The sequence below is a fragment of the Eutrigla gurnardus genome, assembly GCF_963514095.1.
Source record: "Eutrigla gurnardus genome assembly, chromosome: 17".
Lineage (NCBI taxonomy): Eukaryota > Metazoa > Chordata > Actinopteri > Perciformes > Triglidae > Eutrigla > Eutrigla gurnardus.
This window is the reverse complement of record NC_139928.1, coordinates 9,865,574-9,885,021: the sequence shown is the minus strand read 5'-3', so window position 1 is coordinate 9,885,021 and position 19,448 is coordinate 9,865,574. Positions and strand designations below refer to the sequence as shown.

The following is a 19,448-nucleotide window of genomic DNA, read 5'->3' as shown; positions in this document are numbered from 1 at the left end:
GTCATCAAGACGCGTTTTTCGCTCCAAGGTCAGGGAGTTAACGCGCTGCGAGCTGCGTCATCCCGTTTCAAGGCCAAGTTGAAGCAAACGGAGACGGGAGGGGCCGCGATAATGAAGGAGAGGGGAGATGGTAGTTTCTCTTCCAGGTTCTGACTCCTCGTGTGAAACGCGGGTGCGCACCTCCGCCAGAGGCGCACTGGACATCCAGCAAGCTCATTCTTGCGCTATTCTCTCACCCGCCGCAACACTTCGGTGCCGAGAAGCAAACATTCTGGCAGCTCTGCGGTGCCAGGGACATGGATTGGATTACATGCGTACTGCGCAGGCTCCATGGTCAAGTTCAAGTTGGGCTGGCTAGTAAAAGTGAGGGGGCGCATTCTGCTGTGTCTGCCGCATGGGGCGCTCCCCCTCTTTGATCTCCCCGTGCAGAAGTAGAGACGCTGAAGCAGAGCCATGAGTGCAGTCTGGTTCTCCGCTCTTCTGCCACCGAGAGTGTGCAGGATTTGGGTCATTTGGAAAGATAACGGAGCCCATTATACATTATACAGTGGCCAATCGTCTGTGTCAATAAAAGGGGGAAACTCTCCAAACCCAAGCGGTGTCCTTCACTATCTAAAACACACACAATATAAGTGACACTACTGTAAACCCGCAAGGTCGTTCATGTGTTGCGCAAAGCCCTTTCTAAGTGTTATCTCCGGATGATCACAAGATCCCATCTGCCCCTGCCATGACACATTGCATAACTCCTGGTAAGTAGCAACAACAATGAGACCTTTGCCATCCGTGCAGCGCTTCACTTGAAGACGGGCCTTCATCCTGATCCACCTTTATTATTTTGAAATATACACATGCACACACCGATGTGATCTGCATCCATTCAATATCCTGTTTCCACATACAAACAGCACCAAATCAAAGTTGCACACTTTGATATGGAAGAAAATGCCACAAATATAACCATATTGTTTCAATGCATGTACTTATTAATGCATGTACTCCAATTAAATGTGCATTTTTTCCTTCCTTCTGACTCATGCATATATTAACGTTTGGACTGAGAAGTTCCTCCAGTGCATTTCCATTAGTTTGTGGTTCTTCATTAACAACTTGCAGTAGATCTTTAACTACTGTGTAATGGTGCTCTTGGTTCCGTCTCCCAAAACCAATCGTATAACACCGGGGGACTTACTTACGTCACTAAAACACAATTACAATAAACAAGTAAAACGAGTACCAGATAACAGAGATACTGATAGAGGAGGGGACTTCCTAGAGTTGCAAAAGCAGACGCTGCTGTTTAGATTTCTCAAACGCACAAAGGCAGCGACATCGAATCGTCAGAGAGTGAGAGGAAGAGAGGGGTTTACTTTTTTCTCTGCTGGCCAGATGAAAGAGTCGGGGTAGAAAGCCAAAGGAATTTCCCTCGACTCCTCAGCGGGCGCGGTGGGGGAGGGGGAGGCCGCAGCCGCCGAGGTCTCTTCCCTCTTTCGGACAGGCGAGGGCGCACAAGGACAGCGGAGGCTGCTGGAGCTCCACAGTCCGTCTCCCCCTCTCTCTCTCTCTCTCCTCTCTTTGAGACCACATGACTCCACCTCGCTAGGCAACATCATGGCCGTGCAAGTCCACCGCCGAGCCCCGCATCTTCAGATGTCGAGCCCGTTCAAAACTCGGCAAAAAAGGGGCCGTCGAGTATGGATAGGATCTCATGTGATCATTTTCCATCACAACTTGAATCTGCTTAAAACACATTGCCTTTCTAAGGACGGACTCTACGGAGCATGTGTTGTTTATAAGGCATATGCTAAGGTAAGTTAACAGGTGCACTTCAAAATATTAAGTGGTGACGCATGCGGGATCAAAGCTGGAGTCACTTGAATATGCATCACGTGGTGCTTATTATCTTTAAAAGTCGGAGCAAAGAGAGGGGAGACTTGGTCACAGTCACATAAGTACAACCGTATTCAATTTACATCGGGCCTGGGGGAGTATGTATCTGTTCATCATCCCTGGCCAGCTCAAAGGAAACACGAGTACAGTAACTTCTTCTACTGAAATAATTCACGTTTTACGCGAAGACACTGAAATAATGCAGACATGTCATTCACCACTGTTCTTTGTCGCAGCAGATCACCACGGTGTTATCATATTAGTATGGTTTCACTATGTGTGGGTGAGTGACACATTTCTGATGTCTTGCAAATATTAATAGAACAAAAAAAAAATAGTCCCTACATTCAAACATATGGTAGTAATAGGCTTTAAAAATGATTTAAGAGGGGCATAACTGGGCTTTCTGCCTGGATGACGTTCTGGTCCTTGAATTAAGACTTCATTTCAAATAGCCTCTTATCTAAAGTCTGAGCACAGGACTTGACCTTTGAGGACTTTACTTGACCCCACTTTAGGTGGACTAAAGGAGAGAGAGAAGGGAGGGTGAGCTGGGGGTATAAATATATATGTGCGTGTGTATATATATATATATATATATATATATATATATATATATATATATATATATATATATATATATATATATATATATTTTTTTTTTTTTTTTTTAATATTTTTATATATATTTTTTTTAATTATTATTATTATTATTAGTAACAATAATGCCCTGCAATAGTTCACAGTGGGTAGAATGTAACGTTCATATAAAATTGTGAACCTGAAATATGCGGTTAGATAGATATGAAGACAAATAGAGGGTATAATAAGCAGCTATGAAGAATCTGTCTTACACCCCAACATCCCAGCTCAATTTCGATGCTGCCGTTGCTCCGTCTGTTTACCCATATCAAATCAATGCGTGTCGTCATCGAGGAGGGGGGGGGGGGGGGGGGGGGGGATCATGACGAGTGGCCTATTAAGAATGACAGCTCTGGAGAAAGAGAGAGAGAGGGTAAATGGTGATCCCTCCCAGAGCTCCCTCTGCGCACTCTGGAGCGCTCTTCTGTCAGGGTCAGACCGGATTGCATCCCCTCTTTTCCAGAAGCCTCTCCTTCTCCTCGGGACTCAACCCCCCCACCCCTGTTTGTCACCACACACACACCCCTCCAATCTGAAAACAGCATCGCCTTTGGTTTGGACGGCTTGCACACTCCCGCGAAGTCGAGGTTTTTGCAAGTCGCGCTTGTGTGATGGAAAGCAGAGAGGAGATGGTGATGCTGGCGGAGGGAGGTCAGCTTGGCAAGAGCGGCTCCAATTTGTCGGGAGGCATCGGGAGCCCCGCGCGAGAACCACAGGGGAAGCCGGGCCACAGGAGCTGCCTGAGCCCCGGCTCGGCGCCCTACTCCCGCAGAGCGGAGGTGGGGATGGAGGAGAGCGCGCCGAGGAATATATGCGCCGATATGAGGCCAGTCGGTACGTCGTCCTCCGGAGAGAGACGCCGGAGCGATCACCCCCACAAAGACGGCAGCAGCTCAGACACCGAGTCGGACTTCTACGAGGAAATTGATGTCAGCTGCACGCCGGAAAGCATGGACTACCCGACAGCGAAAGGTAGGCTGGGAGGTGCATGCATGCCACTGCGGGTTTTCTGTGTTGTGCTAATGAAGTTGATCGCATGCCAGTGAGGACTGTGTCAAAAAGATGTCCGTATACACTCAAGGGTTACGCGTGCATTCATCACAATAGCAGAATAAATAAACATGTTTTCTCGCTGAAATGCGCCGTAGCCTCAATACCAGCAGGACAACTGCAGTCGGTGCTGCACAGCTGTTCTGTCAAGTGACCAGTGTGGCTGGAAACACGCGGAGGTGACACCCACAATCTCACCAGGCATTTTCCCCCTCAGAGTTTAACAACGAGGCACTCGTTCAAAGCAAATCAGCCGATATGTATAATATGCATGTATACTTGGTGCATAATTAAGAATGCAGGATTTTGTGTACAAGCAAAAACGTGCAGGGGAGCCCAGTATAGAGATTTGTGGGGGTCTAGTTGGCATTTTCTGAGGTGCAAAGACTTACGACTATTTGCCGCAAATGTGTTGCATCCTGCATCGAATTTATTTGAAGACATATTCGTATTAATATATTGATATTTTAGGTTTTTTGCGTCAAACCAAACGGATGACAAGGTGACAAACGAATGACAAAAAATACAACCAGATTAATCGTCATTTTAATCTAATAAAATTATGGCTCAATATCAAAATACTCCGCAAAAAAATAATAATAAACACCGAGTTATGAGTCAGGAAGGCCCTTAATATAAGTATACAAGTCACACACAGTGCAGTTAAAACAACGACATTGGCATAATAGGCTACACAGAAAATTGTCTCATTAAATATGAAACGAAATAAACGTTGTAATGCGTTTTTCTCCCGTTTAAATCATTCTGCGTTTTAAATTCTATGCTAATTATATCTAATTCATTCTTTTTTTTTGCATCCTGATTCAGGTCGAAATGGGGATTCTCCGGGTCACCCGAGTGAGACGGGTGTTGACCCCGGTAACATTGTTCAGGGCCCGGGCTCTCTGTCCTACGCTGCGGATCAGATTCGCCGGTACCGGACCGCGTTCACGCGGGAGCAGATCGGCCGATTGGAGAAGGAATTTTACCGGGAGAACTACGTGTCCAGGCCGCGGAGATGCGAACTGGCGGCCGCCTTGAATCTACCTGAAACCACCATCAAGGTACGACTCCTTCGACTAATCAGTCTCTCGTTTGTGATGGTGTTTTGAGAAATATTAGCGTTCTGCAACATTACTATCGAAATAAATCATTCTCAGAAAGGAAGATAAATAGTTCGTAACAAAAGAAATACGAAAAGCCCGTCAGTTTACTGGAACAGAGGCCTGGAATTAAATCAATCCAAAGGTCTATATGATTTTCTACTGACAATACGATGACATGACATGTCATCAGAAAACTAGATGTTTTTTAGATTTTAAATCGCAGTAACTGAAATTCAAATCCGTGCGTAAAAGCGGAACTACTGCAGCAGCAGCGCGTCTGCTCGTGTTATTGTTGTTTGGTCTGGTTAGTGGGGGTGGTGGTTAATATTTGACTCTGCGCGTCTCTGTCCTAGGTGTGGTTTCAGAATCGCAGGATGAAAGACAAGCGCCAGCGTCTGGCTATGACTTGGCCTCACCCCGCTGACCCGGCCTTCTACACCTACATGATGAGCCACGCCGCGGCCACGGGGAACCTGCCCTACCCTTTCCCAAGCCACCTGCCGCTCCCCTACTACTCCCACCTGGGTGTCGGAGCCGGCTCAGCTCCGGCCGCCACCCCTTTCGCCAACCCCCTGCGCTCCCTCGACAGTTTCCGGATGCTGTCTCACCCCTACCAGAGGCCGGAGCTCCTGTGCGCCTTCAGACACCCGTCTCTGTACCCGGGCCCGCCCCACGGCCTCGGTCCCGGGGGGAGCCCCTGCTCCTGCCTGGCCTGTCACTCAAGTCAAACCAACGGCATCGCAACCAGGCCCTCCGGTTCGGACTTCGCTTGCTCCCCAACCAGCAGGACTGACGCCTTTGTCACATTCACGCCTTCAGTGCTCAGCAAATCCTCACCTGTGACATTAGACCAGAGGGAAGAAGTGCCTCTGACCAGATAAAACCAAAACAAGCCAGCTCTTATTCTATATAAGCCTTTACCATAAGCTTTTTAACCTAACATATTCTATGATCAGGACTGAAACAGCATGAAGAGGTGTAGCCTGTAAGCAGCGAAAGCCATCTTAAACTTGGGGCAAGATAATTAGCCAGATCTTCAGCTGACGCACAAGGAATCTCAACGTTAGCCTACTGAATAATAATAATCCCATTGCAGAGATAGATGAAATATCACGGCATGGACACGAGAGCATATTTGATTTTTAGAAGATTAATTTGATGTGTGGGAGTCTAGAGAAACGTTTAAATCTGCGTGATGGATTGCGTTCAGGTTTTTTAGGATTTACTTGTCGACTCTTTACGCGTCCTATACATCTATTGTTAGTTATGCGAGAATGATGCTTTCCATCTCTCTCCCTCTCTCTCTCTCTCGTTTTTAACAAGGGGATTTGTTAACAGACTGCGGCCGTCTCATTATAAAGCAGCTTCTCCACATCGGGGCCCTCCGCGGCGGCCCCGGACCGAAATGTGCAGATGCCAGTGAAATTAGTAAGTGATGTATATGTACGACCCGGTGAATTTTGAGTGTTGAATTAATGATAATACCAGGAAGGATCGTTACTGCCAAAAGGTAACAAGGCGCCGGGGGAACGGATTACAACAGACCGCCCGGTTTGACGAGGGGGGAAAGATGGAGAAGGACCCCAGAGGAAGATGGAGAGAGACGGAGAGAGGACAATCAGAAATTAAACTAAAGTAGACCTTTTAAGCCCAGCAAACACTTTCAAATCCCCCCTTCAACGACATAAGCCACTTCTTATATCTGATGAAAAATGTGATTAATATATGACTATAGGCCTCTTTTTTAAATATGTTTCTTGCCTTGCACTGCTACAGTGGCGCCAGTTTAGTGGCATTTTGTGGAGGAAGCGGACTAACAAGTGACTGATTATGTTTTTTGTTTTTTTTGTTTGTTTGAATGTTTTGTTTTTTGACTGGATTGTCCAAAACGTCTAATTTGCAATAAACACTGTCAAAGAATCAATAGCGCAAATTAATGATTGTCTTCTAAACGCCATTATGATTTATTTAAATAACAAAGAGCCTGAATGCAGAGCGAAGAAAATGAGAATATATATATATATATATATAAAAAAATCTTCATAAATGTTACTTTAATCCAAAACAACAGAATAAAATATGATTCAAACACAACGTCCTCATGCAGGTCATTTTATTTCGTTTGAGGCTTTTAAGGATTTTCTATAGTCACAATTGGTCGACCACCCCATCCAATAATAACACTAATTTTCTTCTCAAGTGGTCGGTGTCAAAACACCGGAGCGTGGCCCCCGTAGCTCCTGGTGGGACCGCGAGATTGAACGTGACAGTTAAGTGGTCCCCGGGCTCCGTTAAAGCCACTCATATTTCCTCTCCGAACACCTAATAGACACGACAGAATTACTTGTCTGAAGATATTGGAAATGTACAGAGATCGATGATTCGAGAGAGAGGCCCGCCACCGATCAGCGGGATCTTAATTGGCCGCGTTTGACCGGCGGGGCTCGGGGTGCGCAAATTAAAAGACTTAAGGGGATTGGCGAGGCGATGCAGAGAGAGAGAGATGGGAGAGATCGGGAGTTATTGCAGTAACGTTCGGTGAGATGGCTGGCATTTAACGCGGGCTTTAAAGTTCACCTGGCAATAATATTGGGAAGGTTGCGTATCGTAATTGTATAGCTAAAAAAAAAAAAATCATGATTAGATGACGCACGTCATCCAGCCTTTATACGAACAAATAAACCATCCTTCCCTCCACGAACACGGATTCTGCGACCATTATAAAGCAGATAGCGAACGTGTCGTACAAAGTCGCTTGATTTCCATCCTCCTCTGAGGTAAAAGGTTCATCCTAATCAGACAGCGCTGCACCCACGAGCGCCGCTCCGCCCCCCCCCCCCCCCCCCCAGCACGCGCGTTTGATTGATGGCCTTATTAACTGGAGTTCTTGTAAGTGTGACCGAGCTGATTAAAATGCATATGTTTGGAATAATACACCGTTTAAGGCGCGCGGGTCGGGGCGAAAACGCGAGGCAGATTTATGTAAACTATCAGCCGGTGTCTTTAAGCCTGATAGGGACACGGGTCGTGCAGGGAAATGGCTTTGGTTCGTGCATAATAAAACGGTGTCATAAAAGAAAGATGAACGGATCAGGGTGGCTGAATATTGGAAAAAAAAAAAGAAGAAAAAAGGGTGCAGTCTATCCAAACTTCAGGTTTCATATCAGGGTTGTTTTTGAAAGCTGGGAACTCATTTTTTATCCTGTTACACGGGAGCAGCAGCTCTATACGATCACCCTCTAAACCCGCGACGCGCTGTGCCAGAATGACGCATTAAAGTGAGGCAAATTACAACCACATTTACCCGGCCAGGCATATGGATCTCCATGTCTCCTCACTGCGTAAACTACGCGGCCGAATCCTCGGCGGCCTAATCCAGCATCAACATGCCATTTAATCGCTGAAAGATTGCGTGTGACTGCGCTTCGAGATATGATGGGCTCGCAGATTGCGCACAAAACACCATTTACATCAGCCGTATAAGATCCTATTAGGGAGAATTGGCTGAGGCCTCCCAGGCTCCCACATCTAGCACAAAGCATTTTGATAGGGGCGGTGCAGTGCAGCTGTCCACCGATAGCAAATTAAAAAAAAAAAAAGAAAAAAAAAAACACCAAATGGATCTGTGGCTGCTGCTACGCTGTTTAAATTGGATTACATCCTAATTTACAGGCCCTTGTCGTAACGGAAGGGGCTGGCAAGAGGCGTGGACGGACCAATCACACAGTAATGATGATGAATGGGAGATTAATGCGCATACAAGCAAGACAATTTAAGCCTTCATCTGTTTAAATAGGCTTCCAATATCATTTGGAAACAGGGGTCACGTTAAATCAATCGGGGGGACGCGTGAAAGTCGTTTTCGGCGGCGTCTTTATCAACCTTATTTACGGTGCACCGGAGACAGCCGTGCAGCTGGAAAATGGGCCGGCTGCTCCGCGCGTATGTATAGAGCAACAACAACAACAACAGCTGAATGGATTCATATAAACTATCCTCTGGTTTATTCGGGGGAAGCCGATGAGGTTTCTCGGCGATTCTGTGCACATTCGTGCTAAAATGCACCTCCTGGGATTCAAATATAGGCTACTTATTTAATCCAAACAAACTGAGAATGTCGGGTTACAAAACACATTCAAAAGCACATTCAAAATTATATGCATACGAGTCTCCAAATCCAGCAATTATGGGTAATTTGCTTGGGGGAATATAATAATTCATATTCATATAGGCCTACGTCACCAAAGTTCCTCCTGCACACACATTAGGCCTATAGGATTTGACATTACTTTAGCAAGTTAATTATCACAATTCACTGCCTCCCCAAAACCATAAACATCCATCACATAATCAGCTTAATGCACACTTTAAGACTAGGGCAAGTGATAGGCCTAGGCCTATGCGCAAAAACCTCACGCGCGCCATAACCACATTTTGGCGCGGATGAGCAATTAAACCTTACACAGGGCGAACTTTCCTCAATATGTCGGTGTGAAGTAGGAAAGAAAACAAAGAGGATTTTTAGAATCACATTGCTTACACATGCAGATGGCGTTGGATGGACCATATGTGACGTCGTCAACCGGTGGCATTTTTATTGTCGCATGTGACGTAGTATCAGTCGCAAACCGAGTGACAAAACTAGCTGTGTTTTATAGGTCCCCCCCTCTGCAGGTAAACCTGGGAAAAACCATGTGGGCGGGACTTAAACTCAAAGAGAATAATATATTTACCCCCCAAAACATCATGAAATATACTGTTTAAATTTAAATAAATGTTTGCATGAATGGTTAATCACAAAGGTGATGGAATAACATGTAGTAACCGATATAATAACGCAAATCGCGATGTCTCTGTAATAAACTCCCCTCCCTATTAACGTGGTCTGCTCCTGGAGCTTATAAGCAGGTGTGAAGGCTCCTTGGACGGCTTTTGCCTCTGCGCCTTTCTACAGTCATCACGGAAGAGGTGAGTATTATTTGGCGCGCGTTCCTCTCAATGGTTCCTGTTTTTCAGTTGTACACTTCATTTTCCGTTTTCAAATGAAAAATCACCAGCAGCAACCTCCCAAACAGTTACACAGCGAATGAAAAATGGTATGGTTAAAAAAAAAGAACGAACATGTGTGTACAGGTTATACTCTGTGCCTGCAATAAGCTAGGCTTGGCAATGCAATCAATTGGCTATCAATGATCAATCTAAGGTAATAGAGTCCACAGACTCCAGGATCAATAAATCCAGCCACATGGTATGCACTCATAGTTTATTTCATAGTAACGTGTACAATGGAGAATTTAATCTGCTGTTTCAATGAGGCCCACACAGCTACAGCCATTTACATCCATTTTAAGCTTAAGATACTGTAACAAACAATCTCTTGGCCTTTTGGCTTCAAATCATTTGTCTGCACGAGCAAGACATAACATTATTTCTCTTTCTACCATTTGCTCACAATTTATTTAGTGACTGAGTTATTTTACTTTACAAATGTAGTCTTGGGTTCTCACTAACGTGTGTATATTGATCATAACACCTTTTTAATAGTTACCGTTTCTAATTCAGGACAAGGCCGAGTCGTTTGGATTGAAGCCATGCACCTTGAATTCACACTGATTTTATGGATTTAAAAGTCTGCTTCTGCTTTTAAGCAGAAATAGAGCGTTGAGCGGTACATCCCAAAATTACTGTTAAGACTCGGAGCCCTACAGTAGTGTAATGAGTACAGGAATATATTCCTAATGCTGAGAAGTATCAAATAGATAAGGACAAGTAACACATAATATACTAACACGTTTGATTGTTCATTGATTCTATTGAAATGAAGGGGCTCGGGTAGAGTGTCACTGCTTGTAAAACAGCTGTTGGGATGATGTGTGGTGACCCAGAACCGTCTCCTGGGAGAATCTCATTTGGATCGAAGAGTCGATCCCTCCTCATTTTCTCATTCTGCCATCATTAGTTCTTGGACTAAGAGCCAGTTGAGACGTGTGGATACAAGGATTTGATCAGTGATTTTAAATGATGCACAAAGATCGTTGTTCTTCAGTTACAACAGAGAGGGGGAGAGAGAGAGAGAGAGAGAGAGAGAGAGAGAGAGAGAGAGAGAGAGAGAGAGAGAGAGAGAGAGAGAGAGAGAGAGAGAGAGAGAGAGAGAGCGCCTAATCTGAAAGGACTTCAGTGTACTTTTCTGTTCTGTGTGTTTTGACTCGCTGGTGTTTGGGAATCTCTGTTAGAAGAGGCACTACGCTCAACATTCCTGTGATTTTGCAGTCAAATTCATATTCATTTTGCAGTTAAATATATATATATATATAACCCTGCCTTCGCCCAATGACAGCTGGGTTCGGCTCCAGCCCCCCCCCCCCCCCCCGCGACCCTAAATACAGGATAAGCGGTAGAAAATGGATGGATGGATATATATATATATATATATATATATATATATATATATATATATATATATATATATATATAAATGACAATGGGGACATTTTTCCAAAATGTTGGAAAAGCTGGAGATTAGCTGGTTGTGGAGTACACATGACAGGATAATGACCTGAAGTAGCCTGCACCTCATTCGAAAACAGCGTTAGCATTGTACAGTAGCAAAGAGCATGCAGGTGTTTTGCATCCTGCTTTATAAATTAGGAGCCTTAAGCAAAACATTGATTTTCAGACTGGGTGTGAGCCAGCATTTGATTTTTTATACCCCAGTTTTGACAAATTGTTGATATCCGTAGTTCAGTATTCTCTCCTTGATTGATGGAGCGAGGATGCTCAGACCATTTGACACTGATGTGGTTTGTTACTCTGATCATTCACAATGAAATGCTCAGGTGAGGAATCCTCTCCTCATGTCTGGATACAAGAGGACACAATGACCAATGGTGGTGATTTCAGAATGATAATTCCAGCTGCATCCCAACCTAACGTCCTAATGTCATCTTACTTGCTGCCTCTGTTTGACCTTCATTTGTAATTGCGATCCATTCTTTTATGATAACAACCTCTCTAGGGAAGCAGCATGGAAGTAATCTGAAGATCAGCAGCTCTTATTCCTTTCTTGGTAGCGATTTGACTGCTTGTTTGAGTCGCTTGGTCCTGGGTCATTCACGTAACTAATACAACACATGATCTTTATCAAAACAAAGACCGTGGAATTGTTTGATATACTGTTGGTGGTCAGAAACATGATTTTCCTGTAATTCCATTGTGCAAGGTCAACTGCTGTTTTGTCATGTAAAGTAAAGTGCAACCCATGCTTTATTTCTTCCTGAGCGGCGTGACTCTACATCCTGTCATTAACTGTACCGATGCACAAATTCATACGGAGCCTCCTGTCAGAGTTACACTCCTTTGTCAGCCCTCCATGGCTGCAGAAATCTGTTCACTGCAGCACCCAGCAAGTGTGAAGCAGTGTGTGTGTGTGTGTGTGTGTGTGTGTGTGTGTGTGTGTGTGTGTGTGTGAGCACATGCCCACGAGTTCACCAGCCTAGTCATTATTTTGGGTTGAAATTCCCAAATTTCATATGCTGCTAGGCCTCCACACGTGTGTAGACATGCATGACCTTGTGCATTGTTGTGTATGTTGCCACCACCACACAGAGAACACTAACAGGGGGCTGCACTCCCCTGCTCCTCTGATGTCCAGTTGTCAGTTAAAGTCCAAGTAATGGCCACATAATGGCCAAGTGTCACTTTATTGATAGTGCTGGGATGATCTCAGTCACCGAGGCCTCCCAAAAGTCTTACTCAGCGTTTTGACGATGATCAACTTATTAAATTTCATTTGATTGTTCAGCTGCTTTCCCCATGAGATCTTTTTTTTTTTTTTGGTGCGTTGTTTGTGGAACGGCTCACGGAGCACACCGCATTGCGCGATATTGTTTAAAAATGATTTAATAAGCACTCTGTTTTACGACGGAGTGTTATTATTTTACGACCCCCGCCGCATGGCTTTGCAGATCGGTCCAATTCTCTCCACACCTCATTTTATTTTACTGCACGCTAGCCGCTTTACTGCTCAGCAATGGCGGTGGGTGAGGGCGACAGGGAAAGTTGTGCCCCTTCTTTCCCAGAGAATTATCAACTAGACTCCAGAGCAGAGTGTAAGGCGAAGCCTGTTCCCACAGTCACACTGAGCTGGCACCTTGACTTTTACAGTGGAAATTGGGCTGAGATTACGGCTCCTTTGACGTCCCCTGCCATGATCAGCAGTGTTTGAGGATAATTTGACGTCTGTGTGGGCCTTTGGTGATGCGGGTGCACAGTCGGAGTGTGCCTGCTTGTGTTTGCCGGCATGTGTGTGTGTGTTTGCCTGTGATAGAGCACCTCATTGCTGCAGTGATGCATCCTCATTATGCCCACGTCCCCATGACTGTCACACACAGCCTACTGGTCCTCTCTTGGGGGGATTGGGGTATCTGGGCTTTCCCTCTCTGTTCCTCCATCTCTCACCCCTCCCCAACCTGCACCCAGGGTGAAGTGCTGAGTCGTCCTGCTGACCTCTGACTGCTGCTTCTTGGTGAAATGAACGTGAAGAGCTTACATTTGGAAAGTACTGAACAGCTGAAGGACCAGGTACTGACTTCATAATAAAGATGATACTATATTTAAAGAGCTTGGATGTGGCCGATCTGCTGTAATTTACAATTTTGCAATGAGGCAGATTAAGTGAGTATCTGTACGTTCCCAATAACATTAAATATGCCTCGAGTCTGCAGTCCTCGGCTTCTGTGAGCTTCCCCTTCCGTGTTCAGGCCGATGTTCCGGTTGCCAGTCATGGAGGCTAAAAAAAGAGGTAAAGTCACGTAGTCATATCATTGGGGTACAACACATACGTAGCAAAATCTGGTCTGTGCTTGCCAAAAGACTCTAGTTGGTGCACAATCCTAGATCATGGGGATGATTGATTTGTTTCAATGAGGTGTCTGCGCGGGTAAAGTGTGAATAATAGCTTACTTTATGGGTGAAAATGCAATTCTGCGATGAAAGACCACAAACAAATACTTTGAAAACGTCCTATTGTAGGTTGGCTGCCATCCGTTCGAGAGCTGTCCACCTTCAACATCGCAGCGGTCCGGTTATTTTGCAAATGTGTGATACGCCATTATAGCTTCCATGCAGTCTAAGACTATGTCCCAGCCGTCATTTTATAGCCTTGCTCTCCGTGCTGTTGGCGTGCAGAAGCGGCAGACTCTCTGAGATTGCCGTTGAGTACAGCGATAATCCCGGCTGTTTCGCTATTTGATGGAGTTTAAGGACAGACGAGACTCTAATTGCACTGCGGTCTTGGTTTGTCTCATCTTGCCAGTCTTTAGTGTTTTTATTTATAGTTGGCTAGGGCTGCTTGAGCTAGCTGTTCTGCTCAGTTTGTTAGGTCAGCTGTTGATTAAGCTAGTTGCACCACTTAAATTCTTTCTTTTTAAAAAAAATACTCTTTACAATATTACTTCACAAAGTTGTTTTGCCCTGCAGGAACCCAACTGCATTGGGTTGGCTAACTGGCTGCATGCACCAACCATAACATGACAAACGTAGTCTCCTCGAAGCTTATGACAAACTACCAAACCCGAGAAGCTGCAGCAGCAAAACCTGGTTTTCCTCAGGCTTAAACCACGAGAAATGAGAAGTCATGGCTGCAGCGATGGAGACAAAGAACAAATATGAACGAGAAAGCAGCTGTGGTTGAGCCGCCCTTAAATCAGCTGAAGGCTACTGTATTTGAAAAGTCAATAAAGTTCAGTATGAGCAAAGCTGTCTGTTTCATTGTGCTTTATGCATGTCATAAATGTACGGTACAAATGCCAATTAGATGTTTATGTGATACACTGTTGGGCTAACGTTAGCAGCCCTGTCAGGGTCTTTATGGTACAATACAAGATAAATGCTTTATAATCGTAACCCAACTGGTCTTATCTCTAAATTGTGAGAAGAATGAATTTGAACATAAATGAACGTTCCAGACCATTACTGCCATTTCCAACTTGGATAGGTAAACCAACAATTTCCAAGAGATACACGTGTTATTAATCACAACTTCATTGTATGCATATTATTGAAAACATACATAAATGAGTCCAAATAAATAAGTTTGGGTTCCAGTAAACAGGCTCTTTTTCATCAGGATAACAAACAGAATGTACACTAGCATTTCATTTTAAATTTTATGTAATAATCAGCCAAAACGTATGAACAAAATATGAACATGCAGGCTTCCTCGTGTGGCCCAAAGGTGTACTGCTGTGGAAGAAATTCTGTAAATTGATTTGGCGACCCAAATTCTCAACCAACTGCAGAACGATAGCGATAGCTTGATAGTTAGCTAGCTACAGATAAATTCTGATTCTGATAAACATATTTATCAGCTGTATATATATGTATAAATGGAAAACCACACAAGTAAAAGTCTTAAGAAAAGGCTTGTTTTGTCTAGCTCTGTCTGGAATCAAGGACCCATTATTTAAAAAATAACTAAGAAGTTGTGCAGTAAATCTATGAAAGATGTGCATCTTGATACAAGGAAGTCTGTGTGTGTGTGTGTGTGTGTGTGTGTGTGTGTGTGTGTGTGTGTGTGTGTGTGTGTGTGTGTGTGTGTGTGTGTGTGTGAGAGAGAGAGAGAGAGAGAGAGAGAGAGAGAGAGAGAGAGAGATAACTTTGGGAGGTAAGGTTACACCATGGGAAAGGGATCAGAAGAGATAGTGGTACCAGATAGCGAGAGCATCTGAAGGGGAGCTAAGAGCCTGTGCTTAGTGCTTTAATGGATGATTTCAAAGAACACTCACACTGTTTGGCTGGGAGCTTACCTCCCCAAAACTATAAAACTGTTGTGATTGACAAGGTAGAGGGTCAGCAGTGTGTGTGTGTGTGTGTGTGTGTGTGTGTCTTTCTCAATTCAGTGTTCAAAATATCTCGACAAACAAGCTCGCCAGGATTGTTTCAGAAAAGATGATTCATCAGAAAAACATTTATCTGCAGGATTAAAGTATCTGTTAAAGGTAAATACTATGACATGCATGCAGGATTTGGGTTTAGATGGTGATCCTGATTCCTGATTATTCATCTTGATGGTCATATCCAACCGCAGCTGTTTAATGCTAGAACGTTATATGAATAGCAGCTCACTTGTCTGTCAATGACAGCAGATGGAACCCATTATATTCAGTGATGTTTTGGTAATTATGACTTGCCTCAAATTAAACTGTGAGATGGACTTTAAAGTTTTGCTTCTTGTTATTTTTAATATTTGCTTGTATTAATTTCTATCTGTGTGATGGTTTTGAGTTATTCCTGATCTTGTAAATATGTAATTTGTTCTCATGTCTCTTTCAAAAAGAGATTTTTGAATTAATGAGACCAAAAAATCTGGATCTGAAGTGTTAAAAGTAATACTAAAATGCGTTTTATATTTATATAAAAAAGCTGCACATTTAACTCACATTTAAGAATTACTGATTGATATAAAACCATTACGTCTCAGCTCATACCCTGTCCAGATCTCTCCTGGCAAATAGGAAGTGATGCATTTGTTTTCTGGCAGAGGCCACAATGCTGGAAATCAATCAAAGTAGAGCTGCTTCGTTGGCATATTGCAACAGTGGAAGCACTGAAAGTGCAAAAAAAAAAGAGTGGATTTACAGTCTATCAGTGCAGAGATGAGCAGAGCCAATGCTGAGCTCGTTACCAAAGATGGCAACACGATTAAAACAATGCAAATCTCCGATTACCAAATGTCTGCACACAGAAATGTTTCTTCAAAGCTGTCACATCAACCTGAAAGCAGTTAGTGGATATAGGAGTGGATGAATGGCTGGTTTAATAAGACAGACAGACTGACGCTGACAGACCCGTGGCGTCTTCAGGTTGTGACTCACAGACCAGGAACCCAGATTAAGAGGATGTAAGGAGGGAGTCCTGTTTTGGTCATATGGGTGGGTGGGGGTAGTCCTTGTTTTATAGATCTGTATTTGTGATTTGTCCTTGTCCACTAGAATAGAAAGGAAGAAATGAGTAAAATATAAAAAAAAAGGGAAAATGAGAGGCTGGATGAAGGAGAATAACACACACACACACAGAGACTGTGGGAGCGAGGGCTGTGAGATCAAGAGAAAGATGGAGGAAAGGAAGGAGAAGACGGTTTATGGTGATGCTCTGTTTGTGACGGCTGTCTGCTGGATGAAAACAGGGCCTCTTTAACTCCTCGTGGGTTAATGGAACTTTTATGAGTTTGTCCTGCAATCATGTAACCCCTGGCGTCGTCCTCCCTCTCCGTCCTTCTTACTCATTCCCTCACTGTCTTCTTCTTATTCCCTATCGCGGGGCAGATCAGAGGTGAGCCGCTTCTGTGTTTCTGTAAACACTGCTCTCTCTCTGCACCGGGTTTATGGGGGACATGGACCAGTTAGGAGGAGGCCGACGATGATGGCTGACTCACCGGTCTGGCTTGGTTTACATAAGGTAAAGACTTGTTTGGGCAGTGGTTAGTAGAGTCAGGTGGGGAGTATGGACAGCAGCAGTGTGACGCCTGCCCAGAAGTCTCTGCCAGTGTGAAAAATAATTAGTCCCAAGTTCCAGAGAGTAGCAATGGGTGTTTTAATTTAAAAATAAAATAGTGGCAGCTCATTTGGTTTATTACAACAACCACATTCGCAACGCTAGACACAAAGACTTCTGACACTCCTCGCCCAAACCCCACAAGTAAAAACTGTCCCGCCACTTGAATGAAAGCGGTTAGATATTTGACGACACAAAGGTGCATTAAGTCCAGGGGGAGGTGGGGGCCGTCTGTAGGTGTGGTGGATTGATGGAGATTGGCGCGGAAAGGCGACGGGGAAGCCAACCAGGTCTCCCCATCATAAAGCACGGCTGAGCGATGAGCGACTGCAGGCCCAGACGCAACTTTTAATGCTCGTCCATGACTCACGCTGACTGTCTGTAATGAGTTTTATTCACTTCCATCATTTGTGTGTCGATTGCGATCATGAGGCTATCTGAGAGGCATGATTGACGGGATGGAGTCGGGTAAAGCAGGAAAGAAGGGAGCTGGATCCTGATGCGGATGTGTTGGTGATGGGGTTGGGTTGCAGCGGTAAATGATGAGCAATGCAGAAAGAAAATACTAAAATGTAGCGATTCAGGGCTTCGTTTATGAACTAGAAAATTCATCTTACATTTCCTCCAATATCCATATCTTATCACCTCCTGAACATCTTCTTTCTATTTAATTTCTCCTGCTCCATTTGTACTTTGAATCTCAAAACCCCCCAAATGAACCCAAAACAAAAGTCATCACAGCCTTATAGTTTTTTCCCCAAACCTCAATATCTTTACGGAATAACAGCTCCCGAAGCACATGGCCAAAAGCTGGCAGTTTTAAAGATGATAATCAATATTGATCCCAGTTCTAGAGTGAGTGTGGGGCGATGTGAGGGGGAGAGGGGCGTCCTTACTCTGTCTGGATGTGGATAGGATCAATGCGCTTTAGAGGATCGAGGATGGATGGTTCCTTGTGTGTAGGCTCAATGCTGGTGACAAGGCCAGAGAGATTACACAACCTGAGCTCCATATTTCATCGCATCATCTCTCTATTTCTACCCCCCTCCCCTCCATTTGCAAAAAACCTTTTCACATGTGAAGACTATAAAGGACATGCGTGTGAAAATGCATGCATTACTAGTGTCTGCAGATGCTGAGGAGACTTGAGATGAAATGAGCCTTATTTTTTCTCCCACTCAACGGTATTGATTTGGAGGCAATAAGGCGGTAATCTGCTGGGCAGTTACATTAGGAGGACATGACATACACACACCTTCTCCTTTTTTATAGACCAAGAACATTAGTAATGAATTAAAGAGGGTGCACACACAAACACCCAAGTGCACACCGCATCCCAGAAACCTCCGTTTCAAATTGAAAAAAGGAGGAAAAGTGGCATTTTGTTCTTTTAGGATTGGTTCCGAAAAAAGTCGCAACGCAGAAGTATGGCGGCTTCTCGGAATAGCTGAGGAGCACTGTTGGATTCCGGCCGCGGAGGTAAAGATCCATCCCAATCGGTCATGCTTACTTGTGACAGTAACAGAGCCGTTTCTATTCTAATAAAGCCTGTCCTCGCTATATTTACCTCCTTAGCACAGTCCAGTGCTCTGGGGCCACAGTGACCTGTCTGTCCCCTTCCCCTGTGTGTGTGTGAGTGTGTGTGTGTGTGTGTGTGTGTGTGGGAGAGACATAATGGTGACTTAGCACCTGGACACGTCAACAATATGTAGATTCAGCGATGTTGATACAGCATCTGAATTGGCAGTGAATGCAAATGCATTTGTGTGTGTGTGTGTGTGTGTGTGTGTGTGTGTGGGGTGATGTAGTGCATGAGGCATGAGAGAGAGAGAGAGAGAGATGAAGATTCAGTTGTGTAGGTGAGAGTGTTGGATTAGAGATGACAGCCAAGACCGAGGAATCCCATCATTCCACGTCCAGGGAGCGCTCCATTTAGCATTTGACACGGTCCTCTGGGGTGGGGCAGGAGGAGGGGGGGTGCCAGTGACTCCTTGTCAGCGGGTCTTATGACCTGATGGATATGGTGCTACGGGACGAAGGGAACACCCTGAATGTCGCCTCCGGCACACACTGTCGTCTAAGAACAGAGATGGGCTCACTGACACTAGTGCTGCAGGACACGCCCCCTTAAAGATAATCTGCCTAATCTCAAAGCTAATTTTCTTATCATGTCCACTATTGTTATTGTGTGTTCCAGGACATAGACAG

At 44.5% G+C, this 19,448-nt stretch overlaps 1 protein-coding gene across 1 annotated transcript; it reads left to right on the top strand.

Moving 5' to 3' along the window:
* Positions 1 to 3,143: 3,143 nt before the first annotated feature.
* Positions 3,144 to 5,574, top strand: evx1 (even-skipped homeobox 1; the record flags this gene model as incomplete). Its single annotated transcript, XM_084031978.1, has 3 exons — positions 3,144 to 3,504; positions 4,411 to 4,646; positions 5,042 to 5,574. 3 exons carry the CDS (start codon positions 3,144 to 3,146, stop codon positions 5,567 to 5,569), a joined length of 1,125 nt encoding a protein of 374 aa, XP_083888104.1. The 3' UTR covers positions 5,570 to 5,574.
* Positions 5,575 to 19,448: the final 13,874 nt, after the last annotated feature.